The 20,830-nt window shown below is 41.4% G+C and overlaps 1 protein-coding gene and 1 long non-coding RNA gene across 3 annotated transcripts; both read left to right on the top strand.

Annotated features, from left to right (window-relative positions):
* The first annotated feature begins 6,997 nt into the window (after positions 1-6,997).
* On the top strand, positions 6,998-8,898 carry LOC123161732 (uncharacterized). 2 transcript variants are annotated; one of them, XM_044579537.1, is made up of 3 exons: positions 6,998-7,472; positions 7,744-8,145; positions 8,594-8,898. In XM_044579537.1, the coding sequence occupies exons 1-3, from the start codon at positions 7,035-7,037 to the stop codon at positions 8,624-8,626; spliced, it is 873 nt and encodes a 290-aa protein (XP_044435472.1). In that variant the 5' UTR covers positions 6,998-7,034; the 3' UTR covers positions 8,627-8,898. The 2 variants fall into 2 exon arrangements, with proteins under 2 accessions (XP_044435472.1, XP_044435473.1); XM_044579538.1 differs by having other exon boundaries at positions 7,744-8,168; positions 8,594-8,655.
* Positions 8,899-8,964: 66 nt separating this feature from the next.
* Positions 8,965-12,457, top strand: LOC123161733 (uncharacterized). The gene is made up of 3 exons (XR_006480850.1): positions 8,965-10,514; positions 10,596-10,810; positions 12,029-12,457. It is a non-coding gene; the product is annotated as an uncharacterized lncRNA (long non-coding RNA).
* Positions 12,458-20,830: the final 8,373 nt, after the last annotated feature.

Below are 20,830 nucleotides of genomic sequence, written 5' to 3'. Positions count from 1 at the left end.
CAAAGGGAGATTCTTTCATAGCATGACTACCTGGTAATTTTCCACATGATATATGCATCTACTTTGCATATCATTAATAACTACGACTTTGTGTTTTACATGGTACCAGTAATGTTTTGTAGTTGAACTCTTTTTGGCCATGTTTGTGCTTTCGTTTCTGCTGACTATACATCTTAGTGGCAGACATATGTAAACTACGGTTGTTTGTGTCAAGACTTCATACCAAGATAATTAAAAGGGACAACCAATATGGAGCATCACCTTATGTTTTTTCTGTTTGGTAATTTGCACATGAAGTTTTAGTTTATTTCAATTTGATTCACAAATCCCTTTTACTTTCGCTTTCCACTCTTGGTAAAGAAATTTTATAGGATGACACTTGCCATTCTTAGGAATTGCATTGCCTCGTTCCTACGCAAAAAATGAGGTTAGAGTGGATGTGTTGTATTCCTAAGGAATTCCTATACTCGTTTCCCACAAACCGAATGCATCTATATAAAATTTTCCTCTGGAATTCTATTCTCATGTTTTTTTCCTAGAATCCTATTATCATGTTCTTCCTACGAATAGGTACCCTTAGTCATTAAGTTTGCACTGCTAGTAGTACAATACAAATCAACTTTCTTAATGCATGTTTGCATGGATGATGGACGTCTTTAAAAAGCAACCGATGGAAGCTGTAGGTGAAGACGTACGTTTGACTTTGACTTTTTTTTTTGAAACGGGAAAGCTTACGTAAAAGCACCTCGTGAAAAGATCAACAACGCTCGGGAATATAACAGTGGCTTAATTACTCCGCCCGTACACATCCCCATGCGTCCTCCGCGTGTACATATTCCCATGCGTTTTAACTGAGGCTGGTCATAGTGAGGAGTAACTTAGACTAATAACATGCATATGTTACTTGTCTATGTTACTACCTCTATAGTGCATAGTATTATAGATTAGTATTATAGGTGGTCTCATTTATTGCCATGCATGATACGTAATAGTATCACATTTATTATGTTACATATCTATCTATGTTACTATAACCATTTCTTTAATTGCCTGCCACATAAACATGTTTGCGAGTCCAAATGCATGATACTACTTATGTTACCCCCACTAAAAAAAAGTCCAAAACAAACCTTGAACTTGTACACGAAAGCTAAACCGAACCTTGAACTTCAAATCCCTGAAATTAGCACACCGAACTATGTAATCCCGGTCTATATTAAACCTTGAGCGAGTCGAACCGGGATCGTTGGCGACTAGGCCGGCCCACCAAATGCAAAACGTGTTTTTCGACTTTAAAATAGCAAAAAACGATACTCACTGGGATTCAAACTTTAGATCTTGCGCTGCTAACCTCATCGTGTAGCCACTCCACCAGGTAACTTTAACTGACAAATGTGAAGCGCGGATGTATTTCACCAGACTACATAGCATCGAGGTTCGAAAACATTTTAGAATTTTAAACATTTTCTTGAAAATGATCAACATTTTTTAAATTCGGATATTCTTAAAAGCAACAAAGAGTTTTTCCAGCTCCAAACATGTTTTGCAATTTTTTAAACAATTTTTGGAATTGCGATTCAAAAAACACACAATGAAATTTTCAAACATGAACCTTTTTTAAATCCCTGAATATTTTTTCTACATGAACCATTTTTAAACGTGAACGAAAATTTCAATTCACTAACAATTTTTGAAACCTGAACTAAATTTTAAAGTGAAAACAATTTTTTAAAGCATGACATTTTTAAAGATAAACATATTTTGAAAAAATGGGAACAATTTTGGAAACCTGAACAATATTTTAGAATGTGAACACTTTCTAAAAAACTTTAAAATGGGAAAATTTGTCCAGGTTTCAAAATCGTTCGTGTTTTGAGCAATTTGTTATTTTTCGCCAAAAAGTGTTCGCACTCTTAAGAATGTTCGGGGCGTTAAAAATGGTTCAGGTTTTTTTAAAAAAATGTATGTTTTTTGAAAACTGTTCGTAACTCCAGAAATTGTTCAATTTTTTAAAACAATGTTGGAATTTAAAAAAAATTGGTTGTTAGAATATTCGGATTTCAAAACTGTTGGCAATTTTCAAGGAAATGTTTCGAAATATTACAAAAAATGTTTTCAAACCTCCATGCTGCGTGTGTTTAAATATTATCGTGCTTCACCTACGCTACCAACAGCCGTCTGTTAAAGTGGCTAGCAGGAAGACTTGACGAGCGTCAGGTCGCAAGTTCGATTCGCAGGGCACTTCTTTTTCAACTTTTTACGTAGCGCGGTTCGAAAAAATGTTGCAAAAAGAAAAACAAGCTTCGCCCCTTCCTTATGGGCCGGCCCAGTCTGGCCGCAGCCAACCATCCCGGGTTCAACATGCCACGTCGACGATCCCTGTTTGGGAACGCACTCAAGGTTTAAAATAGACCGGGATTAAATAGTTTAGTGTGCTGATTTCAGGGATTTGAAGTTCAGGGTTTGATTTAGTTTTCGTCTACAAGTTCAGGGTTTGTTTTGGACTTTTTTCCCCCACTATGGCCAGCCTGAGGCGTGGTGAAAATTGCCAACAGTTTTGAAATCCGAATATTCTAACAACCAATTTTTTTTAAATTCCAACATTGTTTTAAAAAATTGAACAATTTCTGGAGTTACGAACAGTTTTCAAAAAACATACTTTTTTAAAAAAAACCTGAACCATTTTTAATGCCCCGAACATTCTTAAGAGTGCGAACACTTTTTGGCGAAAAATAACAAATTGCTCAAAACACGAACGATTTTGAAACCTGGACAAATTTTCCCATTTTAAAGTTTTTTAGAAAGTGTTCACATTCTAAAATATTGTTCAGGTTTCCAAATTTGTTCCCATTTTTCAAAATATGTTTATCTTTAAAAATGTCATGCTTTAAAAAATTGTTTTCACTTTAAAATTTAGTTCAGGTTTCAAAAATTTAGTTCATGCTTTAAAAAATGTTTTCAAACCTCCATGCTGCGTGTGTTTAAATATTATCGTGCTTCACCTACGCTACCAACAGCCGTCTGTTAAAGTGGCTAGCAGGAAGACTTGACGAGCGTCAGGTCGCAAGTTCGATTCGCAGGGCACTTCTTTTTCAACTTTTTACGTAGCGCGGTTCGAAAAAATGTTGCAAAAAGAAAAACAAGCTTCGCCCCTTCCTTATGGGCCGGCCCAGTCTGGCCGCAGCCAACCATCCCGGGTTCAACATGCCACGTCGACGATCCCTGTTTGGGAACGCACTCAAGGTTTAAAATAGACCGGGATTAAATAGTTTAGTGTGCTGATTTCAGGGATTTGAAGTTCAGGGTTTGATTTAGTTTTCGTCTACAAGTTCAGGGTTTGTTTTGGACTTTTTCCCCCACTATGGCCAGCCTGAGGCGTGGTGAAAATTGCCAACAGTTTTGAAATCCGAATATTCTAACAACCAATTTTTTTTAAATTCCAACATTGTTTTAAAAAATTGAACAATTTCTGGAGTTACGAACAGTTTTCAAAAAACATACTTTTTTAAAAAAAACCTGAACCATTTTTAATGCCCCGAACATTCTTAAGAGTGCGAACACTTTTTGGCGAAAAATAACAAATTGCTCAAAACACGAACGATTTTGAAACCTGGACAAATTTTCCCATTTTAAAGTTTTTTAGAAAGTGTTCACATTCTAAAATATTGTTCAGGTTTCCAAATTTGTTCCCATTTTTTCAAAATATGTTTATCTTTAAAAATGTCATGCTTTAAAAAATTGTTTTCACTTTAAAATTTAGTTCAGGTTTCAAAAATTTAGTTCATGCTTTAAAAAATGTTTTCAAACCTCCATGCTGCGTGTGTTTAAATATTATCGTGCTTCACCTACGCTACCAACAGCCGTCTGTTAAAGTGGCTAGCAGGAAGACTTGACGAGCGTCAGGTCGCAAGTTCGATTCGCAGGGCACTTCTTTTTCAACTTTTTACGTAGCGCGGTTCGAAAAAATGTTGCAAAAAGAAAAACAAGCTTCGCCCCTTCCTTATGGGCCGGCCCAGTCTGGCCGCAGCCAACCATCCCGGGTTCAACATGCCACGTCGACGATCCCTGTTTGGGAACGCACTCAAGGTTTAAAATAGACCGGGATTAAATAGTTTAGTGTGCTGATTTCAGGGATTTGAAGTTCAGGGTTTGATTTAGTTTTCGTCTACAAGTTCAGGGTTTGTTTTGGACTTTTTTCCCCCACTATGGCCAGCCTGAGGCGTGGTGAAAATTGCCAACAGTTTTGAAATCCGAATATTCTAACAACCAATTTTTTTTAAATTCCAACATTGTTTTAAAAAATTGAACAATTTCTGGAGTTACGAACAGTTTTCAAAAAACATACTTTTTTAAAAAAAACCTGAACCATTTTTAATGCCCCGAACATTCTTAAGAGTGCGAACACTTTTTGGCGAAAAATAACAAATTGCTCAAAACACGAACGATTTTGAAACCTGGACAAATTTTCCCATTTTAAAGTTTTTTAGAAAGTGTTCACATTCTAAAATATTGTTCAGGTTTCCAAATTTGTTCCCATTTTTTCAAAATATGTTTATCTTTAAAAATGTCATGCTTTAAAAAATTGTTTTCACTTTAAAATTTAGTTCAGGTTTCAAAAATTTAGTTCATGCTTTAAAAAATGTTTTCAAACCTCCATGCTGCGTGTGTTTAAATATTATCGTGCTTCACCTACGCTACCAACAGCCGTCTGTTAAAGTGGCTAGCAGGAAGACTTGATGAGCGTCAGGTCGCAAGTTCGATTCGCAGGGCACTTCTTTTTCAACTTTTTACGTAGCGCGGTTCGAAAAAATGTTGCAAAAAGAAAAACAAGCTTCGCCCCTTCCTTATGGGCCGGCCCAGTCTGGCCGCAGCCAACCATCCCGGGTTCAACATGCCACGTCGACGATCCCTGTTTGGGAACGCACTCAAGGTTTAAATAGACCGGGATTAAATAGTTTAGTGTGCTGATTTCAGGGATTTGAAGTTCAGGGTTTGATTTAGTTTTCGTCTACAAGTTCAGGGTTTGTTTTGGACTTTTTTCCCCCACTATGGCCAGCCTGAGGCGTGGTGAAAATTGCCAACAGTTTTGAAATCCGAATATTCTAACAACCAATTTTTTTTAAATTCCAACATTGTTTTAAAAAATTGAACAATTTCTGGAGTTACGAACAGTTTTCAAAAAACATACTTTTTTTAAAAAAACCTGAACCATTTTTAATGCCCCGAACATTCTTAAGAGTGCGAACACTTTTTGGCGAAAAATAACAAATTGCTCAAAACACGAACGATTTTGAAACCTGGACAAATTTTCCCATTTTAAAGTTTTTTAGAAAGTGTTCACATTCTAAAATATTGTTCAGGTTTCCAAATTTGTTCCCATTTTTTCAAAATATGTTTATCTTTAAAAATGTCATGCTTTAAAAAATTGTTTTCACTTTAAAATTTAGTTCAGGTTTCAAAAATTTAGTTCATGCTTTAAAAAATGTTTTCAAACCTCCATGCTGCGTGTGTTTAAATATTATCGTGCTTCACCTACGCTACCAACAGCCGTCTGTTAAAGTGGCTAGCAGGAAGACTTGATGAGCGTCAGGTCGCAAGTTCGATTCGCAGGGCACTTCTTTTTCAACTTTTTACGTAGCGCGGTTCGAAAAAATGTTGCAAAAAGAAAAACAAGCTTCGCCCCTTCCTTATGGGCCGGCCCAGTCTGGCCGCAGCCAACCATCCCGGGTTCAACATGCCACGTCGACGATCCCTGTTTGGGAACGCACTCAAGGTTTAAAATAGACCGGGATTAAATAGTTTAGTGTGCTGATTTCAGGGATTTGAAGTTCAGGGTTTGATTTAGTTTTCGTCTACAAGTTCAGGGTTTGTTTTGGACTTTTTTCCCCCACTATGGCCAGCCTGAGGCGTGGTGAAAATTGCCAACAGTTTTGAAATCCGAATATTCTAACAACCAATTTTTTTTAAATTCCAACATTGTTTTAAAAAATTGAACAATTTCTGGAGTTACGAACAGTTTTCAAAAAACATACTTTTTAAAAAAAAACCTGAACCATTTTTAATGCCCCGAACATTCTTAAGAGTGCGAACACTTTTTGGCGAAAAATAACAAATTGCTCAAAACACGAACGATTTTGAAACCTGGACAAATTTTCCCATTTTAAAGTTTTTTAGAAAGTGTTCACATTCTAAAATATTGTTCAGGTTTCCAAATTTGTTCCCATTTTTTCAAAATATGTTTATCTTTAAAAATGTCATGCTTTAAAAAATTGTTTTCACTTTAAAATTTAGTTCAGGTTTCAAAAATTTAGTTCATGCTTTAAAAAATGTTTTCAAACCTCCATGCTGCGTGTGTTTAAATATTATCGTGCTTCACCTACGCTACCAACAGCCGTCTGTTAAAGTGGCTAGCAGGAAGACTTGACGAGCGTCAGGTCGCAAGTTCGATTCGCAGGGCACTTCTTTTTCAACTTTTTACGTAGCGCGGTTCGAAAAAATGTTGCAAAAAGAAAAACAAGCTTCGCCCCTTCCTTATGGGCCGGCCCAGTCTGGCCGCAGCCAACCATCCCGGGTTCAACATGCCACGTCGACGATCCCTGTTTGGGAACGCACTCAAGGTTTAAAATAGACCGGGATTAAATAGTTTAGTGTGCTGATTTCAGGGATTTGAAGTTCAGGGTTTGATTTAGTTTTCGTCTACAAGTTCAGGGTTTGTTTTGGACTTTTTTCCCCCACTATGGCCAGCCTGAGGCGTGGTGACCTAATTTGCGCAATATATATGGCTGCCTACGATAGATACGTGGAGGTAGATCGATTGAGAGCTCTCCTTCGTCCCCTAGCTTTGCCCAAAAGGATGTCAGCCTCAGACGCGAAGAGGATCAAGTTCCTGACGTACAATGTGTGGTCCAATCAGCACGTCGCCGTGTATCGCAGGATGCAGTCCGTTTCGGATCTCATAGCGAGCCATGCCCCGGACGTCATCTTCTTGCAGGTACCCCTGACGCTCGATCGACTCATTTTCACATCAATCATGCATGCATTATCGTTCATATGACCTGCATGCATTTTCGCTTCCTCCTCCATCCTCCCGCGGCGCAGCCACTCCTCTGTCTCCTATCCCTTCCGCCGCCGCTCGTCGCAGCTCCGCCTCCCCGCCTGGCAGCGGCCAGAGAAGGGCCTCCCCGCCTCACCTCCTCTTCCTCTCTTCCCGAGGGTGCTTGCCGGAGGGATCGCGCGGCGGCTCTATGGCAGAGACGGCAGCGGCAGCAGAGTCGGATAGCGGGAGCGAGGTGGGCCCAACCGGGGACTCGGCGGAGTTCGCTTCGCCGGTGAAGGCGAGGAAGAGGGCGCCGGAGTCGGAGGCCGGCACCTCGGCGACGACGGCGTCCGAGTCCTCGGAGACGAGGGTCGACGATGGCAACATCCAGGAGGCCGAGTCCTCGCTCCGCGAGGGCCTCTCCCTCAACTACGAGGTATGGAATCGTTGCTTCTAAGCTTCTGTTTTTCTTTTCCTTTCTGCCTGATCTTAGTCTGGGAGGTTGCGCGAGTTGCTCGGGGTCTGTTTGGGTGAGATGGAATCGAAAGATTAGATACTTTCGGTTATTCTCCCCGCCTCTGTTTTCAGCTGCAGGTGGAGTTCTAATTTAGCGACCCTGTGAATCATCAATATTTGGTTATATAGATGCCCAAAATGTCTGATTCTGGCTTTCAAGCTGAAGAAAATTCTAGCTGATGGTGACACAGAACAAAACAGTGGGGACAAAGTTGATAATAGCGACAATGCAAAGAAGGAAGGGGAAGGAATCGGGGAAAGCTTGTGAAGAGAAGGCCCCTGAGAACACTGATGCCAAGGAAGAGAACTCAGATGATGCTGAGGAGTTGAAAGTGTCAGATGCACAAGGGAGCGGGCTGCTCTCGGTGCTCGACCGGATGCTCACCGACAAGGAGTACCGTTGCGTGTGCGCCCAGGTGCAGCGCAAGGGCGTGGAGGCGGAGGGGTACGCCGTCGAGGGGATCTCGGTGGGCGGGCACAAGACCTGCATCACAGTGCCGTCCCTCAACGTCGCATTCGACATCGGCCGTGGCCCACTCTTCGCCGTGCGCCATGACCACCTCTTCATCACGCACGCCCACCTCGACCACATCGTGAGCATCTGAGTCCTCTTCTGGTTCGTCTCGTCTCTGTTCTGCTTGGTTAATCGGTTTGCATATGCGGTCTCTAGCTAAGCTCGGATGCGCCATTGCGAGATGGTGCTCATGCATGTGCCTCATTAGCCTATCAAACGGGGTGATACTTTGGTTTAGATGCTTGCAGTCTACCTGGTGAAAATTTTGTTTGCTCCTTGTTGGTATTGGCACGGGTGGCAAGTAAAGAAAGAGTCTAGGTGCGTCAAAAAAAGATAGGATGTGTAGTTGCTTTTAATGTTGCCCTGTGTTTGTTCTTCTAGGAAGAAGTAGATACCGTTAAAACCTTCAGATTGTTTTCTTATGTTGAGCTGTCAAATGGTTATTAGAATGCTCTTGATGCATTTTTCTTTTGGTTCTTTTGTATACGCGTCTTACAGATTGTCCCCATGCGCACTTTGCTTTGCAGGTTCATGCAATTCAGGAGCAATGCTGGTGCTAAGAACGCTGGCAATGCAAAGAAAAAAAGGCAGTAATTCATCTATCGTCTAAGATGACCATGGGCGCATGGCAAGCCACATTTTTCTTCCATGCATTCAGCTCAGTTTCTACTTCTGTAGAATTCATGTTTTCTAATTAAATTTGCATGCATCTTATAAACATGCTGCTTGCTGATGGCTGAGCACTATTTATGCACTTTTAAGTTGCTGCTAGATAACTTATATTTATGCCCTCCTGATCCAAGCTGTTTTAAAAAGCTTTCTGATGCTGTGTGATACCCTAGATCTTTCAGTAATTTGACCATGATGCTATTCCAACATGCATTGTGTTGCAATCACATTTGTCTTTTTGTTAGCTGATATGTTCCTGAGATCTACATTTCCTACCGATGACTCATAGACTACATATATGATTCTTTCTGTTACTTCCCATTTTTACTTGTATACGTGTGAGTGCCAGCTAAATCAGCCTATCTTATGAATTTCCTTGGTTTTTTGCATCAGGTTCTTCTGTATATCGACGCTCGCTGCTTTGGCAAAGGCCTTTATAACCTACACCAGCTAGGACTAGCCAAGACCTCGCCGCAGTTGTCTTCAACTCTTCATGCACTTGTCTTTGCAACCTTTTGGACACACTGCTACTATTTTGCTTGTGTGTTTGCAAATCCAGGTTTTGGTGCTCATAGAGTAATGCCCAAGATCTGCTGATGCAATTCTCTATTAAGCTCTGTTGTCGTAGACCATTTTTATATGTTGTGAATATTGTCGTTCGAACTATCTTCTTACCCCTGTCTCTTCTATCCATTGTAAATATTCTTGCACTGCGTTACCTGATCTATCTATAATTATCGTCAGTAAAATGCTACCTGCTTTAAGACTTTTATGCCTACATATTCCCCATTTCCAATGTTCTGTTTGGTAACACAATATTGTCTACCTTAGCTATGCATTCTTCAAAATGAATGTCTACATCTTAAAGCTAATAAATAGAACTTGACGATGCATGTTTGCTCTATTTTTTTGTCAAAAGTAGCTACTGGCTTATTCTTGATCTCTAGGCAATACCACCTTACTACAATGTTTTTGCTAATTTCTCAGCACTTGCGCAGAAAGACAAGAGCTACGTGTTGCTCAAGGAACAACTTGCTGTTGTTGTTCCTGTGCTAGACGACCTGAAATGCAAGACAGAAAAAAGGATCAAGCAGTATTATGATATTCGATCACAGATTGAGAAGATATGCTCCGAGTTAAGTGAGCATAATGATCAGGGTGATAATGTAAACAGTCCAGCTGGTGATGAACATGATTTGTCGACAAGGAAGCTTAATAGCTACCAAGCACAACTTCGTGCTCAAAAATAAGTTAAACCGTCCTGAATAAGCTAGGTAATCTGAAACCTACAGTTGGCCTTCAAAATATTATGTTTCTTGCACTACATGTGAATAAATAGAACTGGCAGCTGCTAAGGAATACTTGAGTATTCAGGAATGGTTCAAGTCAGAGAAAAAAGACCTTAGATTTTGTGGTATATGCTTTCTATAAAGTGGTAAGATGATTAATTTGTTAAGCTAGCCACTGCCATGTAATTTGTATCAACTATCTAGGACTGCAGGTCATCTAATTTAAGTTACTTTAGGATTGAGTGTTGATGCGAAATGTTTCCTTATTTGCATTACTTTCAGTCTGATAGACTTCACAAGATTCTGAAATATGTAAATGAAGGCATTCTTTATGTGGAGTTATTGGAATTGATTTCCCAAAGACTGTAAACGTAATTCATCCCGGTCTACATCAGAATGGTGCTGAGCAGTCCAGAAACATGAGCAATGGGAAGGCCTTCCTAGCACAATATCAAATCTTAAAGAAGAGAGAAAATCTAGAATCGATAAGGTACTCTCAAGGTTCCTTTCTTCTCGGTTTTTGTTATATGAGTTCTGCACAATACATTCTCAAGCAATCGATTGCCTATAGATGAGAGACACAATGGAATCATTATGTCACCTCTTGAAGTTAATGGATTCTTCTGAAGAGGAGAAAAGGCAATTCAGCAAAGTAATCAACATTCTCATATCACTAGAAGAGGGAATCACATCCGCTGGTGTTCTTTCGTAGGAAACAATCGGGAAGGTTTACTAGAAGAGGGAATCACATCCGCTGGTGTTCTTTCCTAGGAAACAATCGGGAAGGTTTTACAGATCGCCTTTGGTTTTTCTTTTATATCCTATTTGTTGCTTACCTTAATCATTTTTTACACTTTAGACCTCATTACTGTCTCTGTGGTCAAAAGAAGCTTGTGATCACTTGTTCTATATATGTAAAACTGCCCTTCTACTAATATTTTCAAAAGACTATTTATATATGTTTACACTGGTTAGAGAAAATCATGACATTGCCAGGAACAATTTTTTATTTTTGTATGTTTCACTCTGTCTCTAAATATTTTTATGTGTACTCTTTCAATGCTTGTCTTTCTCTCGCCCTTTGCGCCTGCTGGGTTTGAAAAACACAGGATGGAATTGTTAATTCATTATCTCTGTCTGAAGCAAGACATTTTTGGTACACTGTTGAATGGAGTTGATGTATTAGCATGAGTAACATTGCGACATTCTAAGGGTTGGTGCTAGAACCCCACCTAGAAACCATTGTTTTCCCAGCAACTATGTGGTTCATATGTTGATATGATTGTTTACTGGTAGGACAACCAGGAGGTAGTGCAATATCCTTATTAGTTATACTCAGGGATGCAAAATCTTCACCTGATGATTCCACCCCTTTTTACATGACACTAGCTGCCGCATAGTAAAAAGTGTCTCGTCGATGCTCTTTATGACACTAGCTGACAGATTAATGAGTGCACTCATAGAGAACATAACAAGGTATTTTAGGAAGTGCTTGGACGAGGTTCAAATTTTTGACAGTCTTAGGCCCGCTTTTTTTACAGTGTTGGTTTCAAGTTTTTTTTTCGACACAGTTAGACTTTCTGAAATACAGCCTTGAACTACACATGAAGCAATAGTGTTTATTTGGTCACCAGCAAGATGATGATGTGAAACGAATGACAATTTGCGTCTTTCAGAGTTTCTACCATTAAATAGTTTCCCATAACAGAATATTTGCTAATATTGGTAGCTAAAAATGAGATACTTATGCTTGTTGATGCCTTCCCTTTTTGTAGTAACATCCATGTGTCCAACATATGTAGAATATTAGATTTTTTTGGCTGTTTATTGTAGTTCGTTCTCAAGGTTTGGAAAATTCTTTAGCTATATTCCTTTTCTCAAGCGAGCATGAGCAATATCTTCTTTATGCCGCATGCCGCCAAGTTTCTCTATTTTAGATGGTTGTGTATTTTCGCTTCTAAAAAGGGATATGTATTTCATTAATATGACTATAATTTGTGGTAGGTACATACTGAAGGATGTTCCGAGGATAGCACCAGGTTTAGAAGTTTTGCAATTCACAACAATACCTCATAATTTTGATTTGATGTCCAGAATGTCAATTGAAGAATGAGCCTATGAACTGCATTGTATTTTGGGATATATCCTTATATATGGTGCCTGTGGATTTTTTTTGCAATTATAAGTTTACATTTATGGGTATTATAGAGTCCTTTCTTTTTCCACAAGGGGCAGTAGCCGTGCCATTCGATTCGAAGGACAAAAAGTTGATCACAAAGGGGTAGCACTCAGGATATATACACAAGAGTATAGAACCAAATTATATGATGTAATTGACCACTATTTCTATTTACTTCTCCTGTACAAATGTTCACGAGTTCATGTATTAAGTACATTTTATTGTGTCACTTGTGTTTACTCTTTTTTAATAAGTTTACAGCTACTCAGAGTTCGTAATTGCAGACTCAATTATTTGACCTACCGATGATCTAATTTGTGGCATTATTGCCTTTAGAAAATATTTGCATTTAATTCCCTTTATGTATAGGGGTATAAGTTCTTATCAAATGTACTCAAATATACGGTTATTAAAAAATGCAAATATTTTCAACATGAACATGGTTTTAAACGGGTCTGTGCGCCATTTGGCGCAACTGGTCATCTAGTATGAAAGAAAATCTTTCGGGGGTCTCCGTGGTGGGGATTGTACGTGCAAGTCGCTGTTCCGGACTCTGACGCTGTTCTGGTGGTAGTACTACCAACAACAATGGAGCACCAGTACCGTTTCCTGTATTTCGTTGTTTGGTGGCTAATTGTTTGTACTAACATATTACTACTATGTAATCTTCTGCAGCTGACCAAGTTGCATCCAGGGCACGACCAACACGACGCCGTGCCTGGGTCCCTGCCTGTTGGTGCCGCCGCTTTTTGCAGCGCCGCTCTTCTTCTAGCTCTCACAAACACACACATGGTGACGAACTCTACACACGCACGCGCACACACATGCACCAAGGAAGAAGACCAAAATGGCTTTGCCAAGAGAAACTTTCTTGATGCCCACCGTGGCTACATTGTGTATCCAGCCTTCACAGCCTCTTTCCATTGCTCAATGTGACATATATATACACAGGAGGGCACACAGCCAGCCATCACATCCGGCCATCACGCACGCACTAACCGGCCAGCACATCCAGCCACTACTCCAACTAACTCCATGCATGATGCTAATCACTGACTACATGCACGTAATGCCATCCACTCCTATCCATGCGCCACCAACACACGGCCAAGAGCCACCGGCTTGGACTCATTCCATGCAAACTACACTGAATCATCCATGCACTAACTAACTAACCGAGTCACCTGACTAGCACTGCCGCCAGCGGCGCCAGCGGGTTTGTTCTCGGCTTTTCTTGACTGGAAGCGCAGTGCCACCAACCCCTACGGCGCTGATGGCCGCCCTCGCCTCCACCCGGTGTTCTGCGACCACAGGCTGCATGTGGCGATGTGCCGCTTACCCGAGCCCACTCGGTCGGACATTCGGTCCGTGGCCAGGCTCGACAAAGCCCACGACTACCTCCGGCACTTCGCCAGCTGCTCCTCCCACAACGCCGTTCTCGCCGGTGACATGAACTGGGACGAAGACCTCGACGGTCCCTTCCCCATCGCCGCTGGATCGGGGTGGGTGGACGCCTGGCGTGAGCTGCGGGGTGATGACGGCGCCGGCGGGTGGACGTACGACTCGGTGGCGAACCCGATGCTGCGCGGGTTCAAGCCCGGGGGGAGGCGGATGAGGCCGGATAGGTTCCTCTGCAAGCTCAGGGACTTCAGCCTGGACAGCACCGAGATGGTCGGGACAGAAGCCATTCCTGGCGTCACCTACTACGACGAGAAGGGGGGCGTGCTGCTGCCGGTTCTTCCCAGCCATCGCATTGGCTTGCTGCTCACCATCTCGCCCAAGCAGGCTTAGTTGATTTTTTGGACTTATGATCGGCGTCGGGAGCAGTGCGGTGCTACTCCAAAGTGTTCTGTTCCAAATTGTGACAAGGTTCAGTTATCTAGTAGTACTTTTTTTTACCGCAAGTTCAGTTGGGTTTTGTTTGAGGATAGAAGTGACCCTGATAACAGCCGAATGTTTCGGTCTGGAGGGCCTTCCCACGAGTTAATTGCATAAAACCACTACATTTAAGGCATCGTTTACAGAAAACCACGAGGTCACTAATTATTTGCAAAACCACCGCGCATTCAGTAATTCTTTTGCATAAAGCACTTATCACTTGCTTTGCCGTGTTTGATCGCATTTCTGACAGGTGAGGCCCGCTTGTCAGGAGCTGACTTGGCAAAAAAGTTGCCACATGTGCGTCTTGACCAATTCTTCTTTCTTCTCCTCTCTTTCACTCTCACACACATTACAACAAACACGTTGTGTGCGTGCACTGGGAGGGGCAGGGCCTAACGCCGTTCGCTTGGACGAGGGAGAGTGGTTGTTGCCGGGCGTGCAGAGGCTGAGGGAGCCGCATGGCAGCGGGAGGGGGGGTTAGGCCGTGCCGAGACTGGATGCTCGCGGTGACGACTTGGGCGCGCAGCAGCCGCAGGTGCTGCACGGGATCCAGGTGGTGTCGTTGGCGACCAGCAGAGTCTGCAGCGGCGTGCCGAGCCTTGCGCAGGCCACGTAGTTGGAAGTGCGAGTGCGCCAGGAGCAGCGTTGAGCTGCACACGAAGACCGCAGCCATCCAAAACACAGGTAAGAGCAAGGCGAGGATGATGGATAGTCTTGGAATGGACATGGTTCCCGCTGGCCATGTGGGAGTGGACGGAGAGCTGGGAGATGTAGGAGAGCTCGTGGAGGTCCAAGGACGCGTGCGCGCCCGGCGAGGGCGTTCCTGACGCGCCCAGCGAGGCCACCGCGCAGAGGGAGCGTCGGAGGTAACTTGTACGTGACGCGCACCACCAGGAGTCGCTGGGCTGCTGCGAGCCATTGAGTAGTTATAGGATGTGTTCTTGTGTGCCTGCTGCCACTCGCGCTAGGTTGAGTTGCTGCTTTGTTCGTGCGTGTGCGTGATGTGCGACAGCGACGAGCTTCTTGCCGGTGATAGCTAGGCGGCATGGTGACGGGACCCCTCAACTCATGGGTGGCGGTCGCGGACATGCACGACGGTGCGGGCCGGTGAGATTGCTGGAGGTCGGGTCCGGACGTAGAGACGATGCGGAGCAGTGCCGAACGCGGACGCCGTCTGGGTGGCGAAGATGTTGTACGGAACCATGGTTCAGCCGAACCTGCGCTCGACACCATTGATTTTTAAACACTATTCATGAGGATCCATGTATGGTTAATTAAAAAATGTAGTTGGAATGCATGTCTATTCATGAGGATGCATGCATGGTTGATTAAAAAATGCAGTTGGCATGCATGTCACAAATCCACATGTAGTGGGATGTTAAATCGTATGACATAGACCGTAGGTTCGATTGAACCATGGTCCTAAATCACGTGTCTCGTCTGGGTGGTCAGCGGCCACGCCAAGCAAGTCGAAGGACGTTGCCACAGTCGACGACAACAACTGCAACCTGTGCGTCGGCCATCACACGAAGCTGTGTATGCAGCCAGTGGCATGGATGCACGCGGCGGCTTTACCTCCGCATAGGTTTGAGCTTGTACCACCAGAGAGGGGCCATGGCGGGCTTGTGTGTGCGGATAGCGTCGTAGATGCATGCGGCTGCAGCCTCCACCTCGATCCTGTGGGCGGCCAAGGACCAGAGCCACCTTGCCGGAGGCCTCCACACCCACCATGTCCTTCTCCGGCTGCTTGCTGCATGCCAAGTGCTCAACGAAATGTCTAGCTGAAATAGAATGTGAGGAAGAAGATCCACCGGGGACTGGCATGTGGGCGTTGACTGCGAGGCCACCGTGCAGAGGCTCGGGCTCATGAGGCCGCTTGTGTCAGGAGCACGGCGGCGGTTGCTTGCCGGGCGGCGTAGCAGCGGGTGCCCTGGTCATGGGCGTTGAGGGAGCGGCCGGCGGCGAGCTGCGGGGAGACTCTCCTCCATGGCCTCTCACACAACCACGTTCCTCTGCTCCCCATGGTGAAGCGGCGCAAGCGTCGGTCCCTGCCCTCAACATGTTTGTTGTAATGTGTGTGACAGGGGAAGAGAGGGGAAGGAAGAAGACTTGGTCAAGACGCACACGTGGCAATTTTTTGCCAGGTCAGCTCTTGGCGAGCGGGCCCTACCTGTCGGAAACGCGACCAAACACGGTAAAGCAAGCAATAAGTGCTTTCTGCAAAAGGATTACTGAATGCGCCGTGTTTTTTACAAATAATTAGTGACTTCGTGATTTTCTGCAAACGATGCATTAAATATGGTGATTTTATGCAATTAACCCGCCTTCCCACCGAACGAAAGATTCGTACAAAAGCGATCGTGCCAACGAACAAAAACGATCGGCGGAAACACGCTCCAGTCAACCCCTGATTGCTAAAAAAGGAGTATCCCCCAGTAAACCAAGTGGGCCAAAGGCCCAACTATCTTACGCCATAGCACCAGCTAACATTTTAGTTTAACATACAGAGAAAGTTGCCATCTTTTTCGAAATAAAACAACAGCCTAAAACATGGATTTGAAAAAAAAACATGTATGCATGTAATTTGACATCCATAAAATAGCCACAAACTGTTACAAACTAAAAAACCTTGCTAGGGCAACTACTATCCAATGAAGCTGCTTAAAAACACCATCTGTACCCCCCCCCCCCCCCCCCCCCAAAAAAACAAAAAAACATTACACTCTTACTCATAATATATTCCTGATCATTTGCAAGTAATACCGCCATGGGAATGACACTACATGCCATGGCAAATTTATTAAACTCCCATATATTTATAAAAAGGTTAAAAAATTATGAGTTGCCATGATATTCAAACACACTTCATGACATTTGAGGGTGAAAACAATCGCTGAACATAAATATCATGAAGACTGCATCAGTTTTGATTCAACTACATGTGTGAACATGTGCCAAGTCAAGCCACTTGAATTATCCAGAGGAGGATACCATACTAACATATTACATCACAACCAAACCATTTTAATGCATGCTGGCACTTAAGATAAATCATTATCCACTCCTAACTATTTAAGCATGTCATGAGGAACTGTAATCTCTAATTGTTATCATAAACATGTTTACTCATAATATGTTGAATCAAGATCGATTGAGTTAAACATATTTACAAAAACGAAAACACGAAGAGTTCATACCAGCTTTCCTTGAGCACAATCACTTCATCAAATCGTCGTCATTATTGCATTTCACTTACACGACCTAATGATGTGAAAACAATAATAGTGCAAGTGTGCCATGGACTAAGCTGGAAGCTACAAACATTTTTATTCAAAGGGGAAGACAAGGTAATATTGGCTCTTTGTGAGATCAACAATAATGCAGATGAGAGCCACTTAACAATTATAGCATAGTCTTCTCCCTTAAGACGATTCGAAGAAAAGAAAAGAATTTCACACACTAAAATGTTTTTGTAGTTTTTGGTTTTTCTGAAGAGAGCAAACGAACGAAGGGAAAACGAAAACGAGAAAAACTATTTACATGGAAAAGCTCCCAACAAGCAAAAGAAGAACGAGAAATCTTTTTAGGTTTTCTTTTACTACTACGCAGTAACTAAACAAGAAAGAAAAACCGAAAGAAGCGAGAAATATTTTTGGGTTTTCTAAGTTTTTCAAACAGACAAGAAGAAAGCGGAAATGAAATTAACATGGATATACAATGAAAAAAGATGAACACCGACAACTAGAATGAATGGGCGATATACTTCCCGAAGTTAGGCTTTTGGCCTAGTTTGGTCTATGGCCCCTACTGGCCTGGATAGTAACCGTGGTAGTAGTTCGGGCGACACTCGAGTGCGGCCACTAAGGCTCAACCGAAGCTAACCGATAATTATTAATGAAGAAAGGTGGGATGCCTACCAGGGCATCCCCAAGTTTAGATGCTTGAGTCTTCTTGAAATATTATTTTGAGATTCCTTGGGCATCCCCAAGCATGAGCTCTTGTGTCTTCTTCATTCCTCTCATATCACGGTTTCCCTAATCCTTAAAAACTTCATCCACACAAAACTCAACAAGAACTCGTGAGATAAATTAGTATAAATCAATGCAAAACCTTATCATTCTCTATTTTAGAAAATCACTAAAATTATAATTTAACAGTGCATGCTAAATGCCTTTACATATTTAATACTTATACCCTCAAAGAGAATCATCAAACAAGCAAACATATGCAAACATAACAGCAATCTGTCTAAACAGGACAGTCTGTAAAGAATGCAAGAAGATTCATAATTCTCTAACTTCAAAAATTCTGAAAATTTACCACACTGTAGAAAATTTATGATAGCTTATTGTGCAAAAAATCAACATTTTATCACATTCTTAATTTTCTCGGGAATTTTTGCAACAGCGATAAACTTTTTGTTTTGAAATAACAACTCATATACTTGCAAAATAAGCATGGTGAAGGCTATCCTTGCCACCTTTATTGAAATAAAAGATGCAAAACATTGCCTAAATAACAGAAAGCAAATCCTAACAAAATAAAATGACGCTCCAAGCGAAACTCATCTCATGTGACGAATGAAAATATAGCTCCAAGGTTACCGATAATGTTGAAGACAAAAGAGGGGATGCCCCGGAGGGCATCCCCAAGCTTAGTTGCTTGGATCTTCCTTGAATATTATCTTGGGGTTCCTTGTGCATCCCCAAGCTTAGGGTATTGTCACTCCTTATTCTCCTCATATCGATATCTCAACCAAAACTTGAAAACTTCAATCACACAAAACTCAACGAAACTTCGTGAGATGCATTAGTATAATAAAGAGCAATTCATTCACTTGGGCACTGTCAAAGACAAGATTCATAATTGTTCTCACACAATTCCTACTGTACTCTATCATTTCAACAATTTATATAGACCAATATAAGCTATAAAAACCATAAAATGAGCAAACTATGCATTGAAAATAGAATGTGTCAGAAACAAAACAGTGTGTAATGATCTGAATTGTTCTCATACTTCTGCAATTCTAAAAATTCTGAAAAATAGGAAAATGTAAATTGCTATATCAATCTTGTGTAGAAAATTCAGAAGTTTTAGTCGCTTCTGTGAATTTTAAAAATTCTGCTACTGGACGCACAAGTTTCTGTTTTCCAACAAGATCAAATCAACTATCACCCAACATAACCCGAAAGGCTTTACGTGGTACTTTATTGAGACAAAAGGTATAAAACATGATTACTACAATAGCTTAATCATGAACACAAAAACAGTAGGTAAAAGTGTTGGGTTGTCTCCCAACAAGCTCTTTTCTTTAATGCCTTTTTAGCTAGGCATGATGATTTTAATGATGCTTGCATAAAAGTAAAGAACTGAAACATGAAAAAGAGCATCATAAAGCATATGACTAGCGCATTTAAGTCTAACATACTTCCTATGCATAGGGATTTTGTGAGAAAACAATTTATGGGAGCAAGAATCAACTAGCATAGGAATGCAAAACAAACATGACTTCAAGATTTTCAACACATAGAGAGAGAACTTGATATTGTTGCAATATGTAAAAGAATAAGTTCCTCTCTCATAATAATTTTCAATAGCATCATGAATGAATTCAACAATATAGCTATCACATAAAGCATTCCTTTCATGATCCATAAGCATAGAAATTTTATTGCTCTCCACATAAGCAAATTTATTCTCATTCATAATAGTGGGAGCAAACTCAATAAAATAACTATCATGAGATTGAAAATTAAAATCATGATGACAAGTTTCATGGTTATCATTATTCTTCATAGCATACATGTCATCACCATAATCATCATAGATAGGAACTTTGTTTTCATAATCAATTGAAACCTCTTCCAAAATAGTGGAATCATCATTAAATAAAGTCATGACCTCTCCAAATCCACTTTCATCAATATAATCATCATAAATAGGAGGCATGCATTCATCATAATAATTTTTCTCATCAAAACTCGGGGGACAAAAATATCATATTTATCAAACATAACATCCCCAAGCTTATGGCTTTGCATATCATTAGCATCATGGATATTCAAAGAATTCATACTAACAACATTGCAATCATGCTCATCATTCATGGTTTTTGTGCCAAACATTTTACTGAATTCTTCTTCTATCAATTGAGCACAATTTTCCTTTCCATCATTTTCAAGAAAGACATGATAAAGATGAATAATATGAGAACCTCAATTCCTCTTTTAGTTTTCTTTTGTAAAACCTAACTAGTGATAAACAAGAAACTAAAAGATTCGATTGCAAGATCTGAAGATATACCATCAAGCACTCACCTCCCCAGTGACGGTGCTAGAAAAGAGCTTGATGTCTACTACACAACTTGTTCTTGTAGACTCGTGTTGGGCCTCCAAGCGCAGAGTTTTGTAGGATAGTAGCAATTTTCCCTCAAATGGATGACCTAAGGTTTATCAATCCATGGGAGGTGTAGGATGAAGATGGTCTCTCTCAAACAACTCTGCAACCAAATAACAAAGAGTCTCTTGTGTCCCCAACACACCAAATACAATGGTAATTTGTATAGGTGCACTAGTTTGGCAAAGAGATGGTAATAAAAGTGTAGTAATCATAGTAGATATTGATTTTTGTGATAGGAACAATAAAAACAGCAAGGTAACAATTGATAAAACGGAGCACAAACGGTATTGCAATGCTTGAAAATGAGGCCCAGGGTCCGTACTTTTGCTAGTGCAATGTCTCAA

The sequence above is a fragment of the Triticum aestivum genome, chromosome 7B, assembly GCF_018294505.1.
Source record: "Triticum aestivum cultivar Chinese Spring chromosome 7B, IWGSC CS RefSeq v2.1, whole genome shotgun sequence".
Classification (NCBI taxonomy): domain Eukaryota; kingdom Viridiplantae; phylum Streptophyta; class Magnoliopsida; order Poales; family Poaceae; genus Triticum; species Triticum aestivum.
Note: the sequence above shows the minus strand (reverse complement) of the source record. Positions and strands in the feature narration are given on the sequence as shown.